The sequence below is a fragment of the Eschrichtius robustus genome, chromosome 16, assembly GCF_028021215.1.
Source record: "Eschrichtius robustus isolate mEscRob2 chromosome 16, mEscRob2.pri, whole genome shotgun sequence".
In the NCBI taxonomy this organism is placed as follows: domain Eukaryota; kingdom Metazoa; phylum Chordata; class Mammalia; order Artiodactyla; family Eschrichtiidae; genus Eschrichtius; species Eschrichtius robustus.
Genome location: NC_090839.1, coordinates 28,419,162 through 28,429,555, shown reverse-complemented (window position 1 = coordinate 28,429,555; position 10,394 = coordinate 28,419,162). Strand labels below are relative to the sequence as shown.

Below are 10,394 nucleotides of genomic sequence, written 5' to 3'. Positions count from 1 at the left end.
AGTCTCAGGGTCTACTTTTAGGAGAATCCAAACTAAAACAAAAGGATATTGTGTAGATCCCAGAATTTCTCCAGCTTCCAGTCCCAGGCTTACATTAGCCCCAGTGGAAGGGACCTCATCTTAATCCCAACACGAGGCTTAAGTCTCCATCTCATTGGTTTAGGGACAAATGGGCCGATATAATAGAACTGCTGATTGGGCAGGTCCTCTTTCCCTTCAATTCTCCCCCTCCATGGGGTCTGCCCAAGAACCATACAGGAAAACTAGGTTGTAGCACCAGGCCTTGCCAGTTCTGTTCAGGGATCAGAGGCCATGAACTTCAGGGCAGGGTAAACCCTCTTGAGCACAGAGGTGAATGGCAAATAAGCTAAGCCAATCAGGGTAATTCCACTCCCCTTGCCAGGGATTGGTTTAGGCATGGAAATGTGATATAATCTTGCCAATGAGACATGAGGAAAAGGCTCCTGGGCAGGGGGGTGGGGAGGTAGGGGATGGTTACTAAAGCTTTCTTCACTCTTAAAAAGAGGCACAAAGGGATGTCGATGTCCTAACTTCCACCTTTGAAAGCTGTTGTATGTGATGCTTGGAGCTACAGCTACCATCTTGGGACCATGAGGGGCAAGGCTGAGTATGAAAACCAGAATATGGAGGATGATGGTACAAAAAGCTGGGAAGAACCTGACATTGTTCAACTACCTCTTCGCCAATCTTGGATATGTCTACCTCCAGACATCTTAATTATGTGAAAATACAAGTCTTCTTAATGCTTAAGCCATTTTGAGTTGAATCATAGGTCTCTCAACATACAAAATTTGTTGCCAGGAGTGGGGGGTCTCACTGGGCATACCATGATGAGAGATTCAGGACAAATCTCCATTTTTCCATCCCAGAAGCTGTTCCCCCTGCCTCTTCTTACTTTCTGAAATTAGGAAGTGGTTCTAAGAGGGACAATTTCCCTCTTGATGAAATTCTCTAATTCTCAATAATTCTGGGACTGAGGTGTGGGTCTTAGCTCTACATCCTGAAACAAAGTATGGTTTAGATGCTCAGAGGGGTTATATTGTGGAACTGCAGAAAGAGAAAGGTTCAAGTCAAATTCATAATGGCCTCAGCATTCCAAGGTTTGCAAGAGATTAAAAACCCAACATGAATGATCTTCAACAGCAAAATGGGGTATTGCACAATTCACAGAGCACTTATTATGTGCTTCTTCCCAAATCACACTCAACAACTTTGAGTGATGGGCAGCATTCCCCCATTTTGCAGAGGCTTCAGAAAGTGTCCGCAACTGGCCAGTACAACAGCCACCCAGCCCGCCCCCAGGGATCACGTCTCTGGTTTTTCTCCAGCTGAGAAGGCGAGTATGCATTCCCCATGCATGTGACAACCAGGGTGAGAAGAACCACCAAACCAGACTTGCCTGTCTTCAGCCAGGTCTGGGGCTGTGCCACCTCCCCGCTTTTCCTCAAGCTGTTTAGCTGGAATATCCCTCCTATCTACCTTTTATTCAGCACGTTTTATATGCCAGGTACCTTTCTAAACACTTTATGTGTTATTCTCATTTACTCTCCCTGGCAATTGAGAGAAGAAATCGAGGCACAAAGAAGTTGAGTACCCCACCACACACACACACACACACACACACACACACAAACACACACACACATACACACACACACACACACACACGTCACACAGCTAGTTGGTGATGCAGCCAGGATTTAAATCCATGCCATTCAAGTGATTCCAGATCCTACCCTAAACCATCACCTGCTTCTTCCCTCTCACTCTCCAGGACCAAGCCATTTTCCAGTGTGAATACCACCCCTCCAGGGAACATTTCCTGGTGCTCTCAGTCAACACGGCCTCTTCTTCAGCACTCTAGGTGTCTGTAATGAAACCAGCCACCTTCCTTTTTTTTTTTTTTTGGCCTCACCGCGCAGCATGTAGGATCTTAGTTCCCTGACCAGGGATAGAACCCACGCCCCTTGCATTGGAACTGCAGAGTCTTAACCACTGGAAGGCCAGGGAAGTACCCCAGTCACCTTCCTTGATTACCACTATGTAAGCACTGATTTACCCCCAACCCTCTCCTCTATCAGCCATTATCTCTGAGTGTCCTCACAATCTCCTCACAACCATTTTACAGAAGGCTGATGCTCAGAGAGGTTAAGGAACTTGCCTGAGACCACACAGCTAGTGAGTGGCCAGATGGGATCTGAACCCAGGTCAATCTGTGCCAAAGCCGTAATGTTGCCATAGATGCTGATAAACACCTGAGATTTAAACCAGGAGCCTACCTCCCTCTGGCTCCAGAGGACACTGGGTGCTGAACCTGGGCTCAAGGAGATGGAGAGTTTTAAACAGAAGAGTGGGGGTGGTAGTCAGCATGTTTGGACCTAAGTCATCACCACCACCCCTTGCAGCTTTGGTGTCCTCATCTGTAAGCAGGTGTTTAGTGGCCTGGGACTCTGAGCTCAGATAATCTGACTTTCATCTTCAGCGGCCCTATCTTGGACAAGTGCTTCAACAATCATACCTACTTCCTAGTGGCGCTGTGAGGATGCAACGAGACTATTATTGTGGAACTCCAGGGCAGTGCCCACACACTGTCAACATGATTCCAAAAGGCTCCTTGTTACAGTTACTTTTGCTGAACCGAGGCAACCAGCAGTGGTTAGAGAGAGAGAGAGCACTCTGGAGCCTGACTGCCTGGATTTGAACCCTGGTTCAGCCACTTACTAGCTCCATGACCTTGGGCAAATCACTTAAAAAAAAAAAAAAAAAAAAAAACTCACTGTGCCTCAGTTTCCTCATCTGTAAAATGGGAATAATAATCATACCTAGCTGAAGGGTTGTTTTGAGGTTTAAATAAGTTAATGTACATGCAAAGTGTTTAGAACAGTGCCTGACACAGCACCAGATTCAGCAGATTCGTAGTATTTCGAATGTCATTGGTATTATTATCACCTCCACGACTACTACCACTAGGGATCCAAAGGCTGGGCAGCCAAGAGCCAGGTTTTGCCGATTCACCCTCGCTGGGCAGGTCCAGCCCCCTCCAACCCGTGTCCCCGCCCCCCCCCCCCCACCCGTGACCCTGAGACAACCCCGAACTGTGCGCCACCCGCGCCCCTCCCGCCCCACGACCTGCAGACTCACCCTGAGTCAGCCTCCCCGGGCGCTTCCACTCCCGGGACGCCGCGCGGCAGAGGGGAGGCGGCGAGGCGCCCCCCAGCGGAGAGCCGGAGCTCCGCACGCGCCCCGCAACGCCGGCAGAACCAAGCGAAGGTCCCGCAGGGGCGCTCGGGGGTGGGCCAGACCACTGTGGGGCAGGGGAGAGAGGCTCTGTGCGGCTGCGCCCCCCGCCGCCCGCGCGGAATGGTACGGCCCGACCGGTGTTAAAGACCTGAGAGGAGGCGGCGCGTCGCGAGACCGCGCAGGCGGCGGCGGCTGCGCGATGGGTCTTCGCGCGGGAGGAGCTCTGGGCAGAGCCGAAGCTGGCCGGGGGGCGCCCGAGGGAGCTGGGCAGAGCGGCGGCGCGCAGGGCGGCAGCATCCACTCGGGCTGTATCACCGCGGTGCACAACGTGCCTCTCAGCGTGCTCATCCGGCCGCTGCCGTCTGTGCTGGACCCAGCCAAGGTGCAGAGCCTCGTGGACACGATTCGGGTGAGGCCCCGGGGAAGCCGGCCGCTGGGAGGGCTTCGAAGGAGGGAGGTCGCGCTGGACGCGAGACGGGACTGGTTCAGCCTCAGCCGGAGCACGGCATTTGCTGTGTGACCTTGAGCAAGTGGCTGGGCCTCTCTGGGCCTCGATTTAGTCATTGAGCAAGGAGATTGGAGGAGATGATTAAAATAACGATCCTGACTCCTATATAGTACTTGAAGTGGCCAGGAGCTGTTTTAAGTGCCTGAGCTTCTTCATGCCAACCCTATGAGGTAGATACCACTACTGTTCCTCTTACAGACCAGGAAATGAGACACAAGAGGATTCAGGCAACTTGTCCAAGGTCAGGCACTTTAGAAAGTGGCACAGCCTGTCCCCAGTGCCCAGATGCATGGCCACCACCTTATCCTGAGATAACCTATGTGGTCACTTCAGGCAGTGGCAGTGGGATTGGGGGTGTCCTGTCTGCTGGGAGGGCCTTGTTTGAACTGGAAATGGGGGAGGACGGAGTCAGCTGCATCACAGAGAGGGTGCTCAAGAAGGCTGGGGTGATCCTGGCAGAAAATTTGGGGGAAGGAGGGGACATGTGTGTCAGGTTAGGCCTGCATGGCATCTTGTCCCCCTCCCCCAGACCCTTGGAAGGTGGCCATGTGTGACCTACCAAACACCTCTACTGCTAGCCCGATTGTCTTTCAGTCCTAGAGTTTACACTGCTGTTCCCACTGCCTGGAACTGCTTGCCAGGTAGCCACAGGGCTTGCTCCCTCTTTTGGGTCAGGTGCCCGCCTCCCATCAGCCCAGGCCTCTATAGCTCTCCCCCTAACCTGAGGTATTTCTCCTTGAAGCACTTATGTCCACCTGAGTTATATTACACATTTGTTTGTGTTTTATTGTCTCTCCTCCGCCTCTCATGTGAACTCCACAGGAGCAGGGATTTTGTCCTGTCTTGACTGTTTCCATAACACTAGCACGGTGCCTGGCTGTTTGTGATGGATCTGGCCAGGGATGCACTCTCCCACCCTGGGCCTTTGCACAAGCTTTTCCCCTGCCAGTAAAACTCTTTCATCTCTTTACTGTTTCTAACTCCTTCTTGCTCTTTCTGTCAGTGTCTGTGTCTTCCCTGACAGCCCCTGCTGGGTTAGGGGCCTCCTGTGGGCCCCCAGCCACCTGCATGCCCACCAGCATACCTCTGATCCTACTGGCTTGTAATGGCCTCAGACACCTGTCTTCCAAGCCAGAACGATATGCTCTGTGAGGCAAAAACCAGGCCTCTCTTTGGTTACCATACGTATTAGTTTTCAATGGCTACTGTAACGAACACCAGAAACTTAGTGGCTTAAAACAAAGAGAGATTTTATTATTTTATAGTTCTATAGTTCAGAAGTCCAAAATGGGTCTTGCTAGGCTAAAATCAAGGTATCAGCGGGGCTGCATTCTTTTCTGGAGGCTCTAGGGAGAATCCATTTCCTTGTCTTTCCCAGCTTCTAGAGGCCACCCACATTTTTGGTTCATGACCTCTCTCCTCCGTCTTCAAAGCCAGCAACATCAGACCTCCTCTTGTTCCTCTGTCTTCCACGTTTAAGGTCTCTGGTGATTACATTTGGTCTGTCTGGATAACCCAGGATAATCTCCCCATCTCAAGATCCTTGACTTAATTCTATCTGCAAAGCTCCTATGCCATGTGAGTAACATATTCACAGGCCCAGGGATTAGGACATGGACATCTTTGGGGCCATTATTCTGCCCACTCCATCGTCACACCCCTGGTGCCCAGCACAAGGCCTGCCTGGCACAGCTGCCTCTCTTTGCTGCTCCACTGCCGGGCAAGCTGTGCTCCGCGCCTCACTTGCATCAGCTCCCTGACTTCATCAGCAGCCTGTAGGGTGTCTGTTCCCATTTTGCAGATGAGGAACAATGCCCAGTGTCAAGGCCACTTGCTTACCACCCCTGCCCACACTCCCCCCACCCCCCGCCCCACTGCTCTGTGTAGGAGCTGAGATTCAAATTCAGGTGTGCCTGGTTCAAGAGCCCCGGCTTATAACTGCTGGGTCTTACTGCTTACTAATCATTTCTAGGATAAATGGAATAATGAATCCATCAAAGCAGCCCAATAAGAGACCACCCGAGAACCAGTGGTGGGAGGTCTTCTAGCAGCTCACACTTGATTCGGTCTCCCCCCTACCTCATCCCTCCCTGCCCCAGGCTTTCCCTATGTAGAGGACTACCCATTCTCCGTCTAGATGCTCAGGCCCGTAACAGGAAGTCAACTTATATTCTCCTCTTTCTCTTCTCCTCACATTCACCTCCTCCCCTGGGATCTTCCCCCTAAACATGTCCCAAACCTGTCTACCTCTCCCTGACCCCTCCATGCCCTCACCCGGGACAGCCACTTCTGGTGAATACCTGCTGAGGCCTCGCCTCTATCTTCCCTGCTTTTGCCTTTGTCCACTCATCAAGCCTGCTTGCCCAGGACAACTTTCTAGAATGTTCTTCAGATCATGTCACCCTCCCCTGTTTAAAACACTCCAGGGCCTAAGAGGTATAAACTTTCAGTTATAAAGTAAATGAGTCATGGGTATGAAATGTACAGTGTGGGGAATATAGTCAATAACTATGTAGTACCTTTGTATAGTGACAGGATTAGCTAGACTTAATCATGGTGATTGTTTTGAAATGTTTAGAAATATCCAATCACTGTGTTGTGTACCAGGAACTAACATAATATTGTAGGTCAATTATATTTCAAAGACAAATAAACAAACAAACTCTTAGGAAAAGAGACCAGCTTTGTGATTGACTGGGGCGGAAGGTGGGTAAGGAGAGGGAGAAGTGTATGAAGGTGGTCAAAAGGTACTAACTTCTGTTATAAGATAAGTAAGTATTAGGGATGTAATGTACAACATGATAAACATAATGAACACCGCTGTACATTATATATGAAAGTTGTTGAGAGAGTAAAATCCTAAGCGTTTTCATCACAATGAGAAACATTTTTTTTTCCATTTCTTTAATTTTGTATCTATGTGAGATGACAGGTGTTCACTAAACTTACTGTAGTCATCACTTCATGATGTTTGTAAGTCACATCATTATGTTGTACACCTGAAGCTTATACAGTGCTGTATGTCGATTATATCTCAATAAAACTAGAAGAAAAAAATAAGATAAATAAAACGCTCCAGGGCCTACCCCCTGCTACCTTTCTGACCTCTTCTACTTCTCAATCCCCCGAGTCCACTCTGATCACACTGGCCTCCTTGCCAATGCCTGCAATACAGTGAGCTTGTTCTGGCCTCAGACCTTTTGCATTTGCTGTTCGCTCTGCCTGGAATGCCCTTCCCACGGGTAATACACAGTGTGTATTACTGAGCACGTTCCATGTGCCAAGTGTTGTTTGAAGCAGTTTATGTCTATTAACTCATTAAACCCAACAGTTCTATGAGGTGGGTGTGTCATCTTTATCCCCGTTTGATAGATCGGGCAACTGAGGCACAAATATGAATTGCCAAAGGTCACAAGAGCGATTAAGTGGCAGACCTGAGATTTGAACCTGGCAGTCAGGCTCTTTCTTTAAATGACTCCACCTCTCTATCTTCCCTAGGGGACTTCTCTGTGTTCAGGTCTCTGCTCCACTGTCACCTCTGAGAGGCCTTGTGGACCCCCATCCCTGTCATGTCAACCTGTGTTATTGTCTTCATAGCATTTATCACTCTAACATTCACTTCTCCATTCCATCTGCCCCACTAGACCAAAGTCCCATGAAGGCAGGGTCTGTGTCTGTACCTTATTCCCAGAGTCTAGAACAGTGACAGATAATATACATGTGGTCTGATAAATGGTTAACAGCCTGGATGGGGGAGCTCTGATTTGTAGCATCTGCCCATTTCCCTGGTGTAAATACTCTCACCGTGGTTGATTTTCATGCTACCAAGGTGATGTCAACCAACTCACAGTTGCCTCTGTGTAACAGTTGCCTCTCACAAGCCAGCACGAGCCAGTGTGAGCACCTAGAGGAGCTCAGCCCAGGTTAATAAAGTCTGCTTTGCAAACCGTCCAGCACTGTGCCACGCTCATTCACCTTGCGCCCTCTTCTCTCCAGGAGGATCCAGACAGCGTGCCCCCCATCGATGTCCTCTGGATCAAAGGGGCTCAGGGTGGTGACTACTTCTACTCCTTTGGGGGCTGCCACCGCTATGCAGCCTACCAGCAGCTGCAGCGAGAGACCATCCCTGCCAAGCTTGTCCAGTCCACCCTCTCGGACCTAAGGGTGTACCTGGGCGCTTCCACGCCGGACTTGCAGTAACAGCCTCCTTGGCACCTACCACCACTGCCACGAACCCAGAAGACACACCTGGCCTCCAGTGGGCTGAGCCATGCAAAGGTGTAGCAGGAGTGCATTCTCTTTGTGCCTGGGGGGGCAGGTCTAACTTGAAGCACCCTCTTTCTTAGCTGTAAGACCTTGGACTCATGACTGAACAGTGTGGGAGCCCCACTTCCCACCTCGGGGAAAATGGGTCGTGTGTTTGCTCTTGAGGGATTATTGAGAGGGTGAAATGAGAAAGGAGATGGGTTTGGAGAGCCACATGCTGCTGGCTCCAGATTCCCAAGGACAAGGATCCTTTTGCATTTCTGTCTCTATATATCATATCATGTGAATACATTCATCTGCAAGTAAAGGAAAGCCTAGGTTCCAGTGGCTTAAACAAAGGGAAGTTTGTTTTTCCACATAGCATGAATTCTGGAGACAGTCGGCTAATGGTATTCGTTTAACAACTCAGCAAGGTTATGGCACACGTCTCTGTGATCCTTTCGGCCTTTCCCACATTGCATGTCACTTCATGGTCACAAGATGGCTGCTGTACCTCCAGCAATCATGACTGTGTTCAAGGAAGAACGGAGTTGGGGAGGAGGAAGGGCCCAGCCAGCTGGACCTGTCAACTTCTATCATAAATTCAGGCCTTCTTCAGAGGTCTGTTTCCTGCTCTCTTCCCCTGTGTATTTCTACTTAGGTCTCCTTGGCCCAAACCAGGTACAGTTGCCACCCCTACCTGCAAAGAAAGCTAAGACGGCAGGAACACAAATCAATTTAGTAAATCAATCATATCACATCTCCTAGAACTGGCACACTGCCTCCTAAGTAATATTGGAATCCCATTAGCAAGAGAGAAGTGAGGAATTGTGTATCAGTTAGCCATTGCTGTGCAACAAACCATTCCAGAACTTGGCAGCTAAAAGCAAGTTGTTTATTTGCCTAAAATTCTTTGGTTTGGCAATTTGGGCTGGGCTCAGCTGGGCAGTTCTGCTGATCTTGCTTAGGGTCACTCATGGGGTTGTATGCAATCAGCTGTCACCCTAGATGGGGCTGGATGGTCTCGGATAGCCTGACTCACTTGTCTGGCAGTAGGTAGGCTATTGGCTGGGTGACTTGGTTCTCCTCCATGTGTCCTCTCCAGCAGGTTAGTTCAGGCTTATTTTCATGATATCATCAGGGCTCAGAGAGAGAGGGAGAGGGAGGGAGGTGTGTGTGTGGAGGGAGGGGAAGAGGAAGGGGGAGAGAGAGGAGAAGCTCCAAGGCTTTTTTGAGTTTTAGGTCAGAATTGGTAGAACGTCACTTCTGCTAAGTCCTTCTGGTCAGAGCAAATCAAAAGTTTGGCTTAGATTCAAGGGCTGGGGAAACAGACTAAACCTCTTAGAGAAACTACGCAGGATTCGTGGCATTTTTTTCCACCTATCACAGATGACTTTGGATAAGCAAATAACAGTGTTTCTTTCTCACTGTTCTCTGTCTTGTACAGAGCCTTGCTCTGTCCAGGCTGAGGTCACTGAGACACTAGACAGTGTCCTGGCCCTGCAGAGGGAAGGAAGTGATGGGGCAGTGGGTGGTCTCTCCCAGGGCTGGGCCCACTCTAGGAGGGGCATCTCTCATCATCTGTACTGGTGGGTTAGGGGGAATGGGTAGGCCAGGTGGGACGTTCCAAAGGGACTAATGAAATCCTAGAGTCCTGGGGGGAAGGGAAGAGATAGAGGAAGGGTGCAGAGTGAGGCGGGCCTTGCTCTCACTGCCCTGCTAAGGGAACTAGGTCACTTGCTGTTTTCAAGCTTCAGTTTCTCCTGCTCAGTGATGAAGACAACAGCTTTCCCACCCATTCTCTGTGCCAGGGAAAGATGACTGAGGTGACCAATGGAATTTAAAAGGTATGTAGTCATAAACGCAGTGTGATATCCTGGATTGGATCTTGGAAAAACAACAACAAAAGGACCTTAATGGAAAAACTGGAAATCTGAATGAGGTCTGGATTTTAGATAATTTTACGAATGTTGACATTGGGGTAGTCTGGGTGCAGAGTATATGGGAACTCTCTGTACTATATTTGCAACTTTTCTGTAAATTGAAAATCATTCCCAAATAAAAGTGTGTTTAATAAAAAGAGAGGCGTAATTGCTTTAGACCAATGGTTCAGGTTCTCAAACGGGTTTGCTAAGCACGGGTGGCCGGACCACACCCCCAGAGTTGCTGATTCAGAAGGTCTGGGGTGGAGCCTGAGAATTTGCTTTCCTGCCAGATTCCCAGGTGATGCTGCTGCTGCTGCTCAGGGACCACAAGGTGAGAACCACTGATCGAGGTGGCATCAATTAGTTTCAGATACGGTGACAGCCCCTTCACCTCCAATGGAGAAGAAAGAGCTGAGTCCCAGGAGATCCATGTTCGGGAACCAGCTTGTGCACCA

The 10,394-nt window shown here is 49.7% G+C and overlaps 1 protein-coding gene across 1 annotated transcript; it reads left to right on the top strand.

Moving 5' to 3' along the window:
• Positions 1-3,406: 3,406 nt before the first annotated feature.
• On the top strand, positions 3,407-10,094 carry SRXN1 (sulfiredoxin 1). Its single transcript, XM_068524325.1, has 2 exons — positions 3,407-3,670; positions 7,766-10,094. The coding sequence occupies exons 1-2, from the start codon at positions 3,461-3,463 to the stop codon at positions 7,967-7,969; spliced, it is 414 nt and encodes a 137-aa protein (XP_068380426.1). The 5' UTR covers positions 3,407-3,460; the 3' UTR covers positions 7,970-10,094.
• Positions 10,095-10,394: the final 300 nt, after the last annotated feature.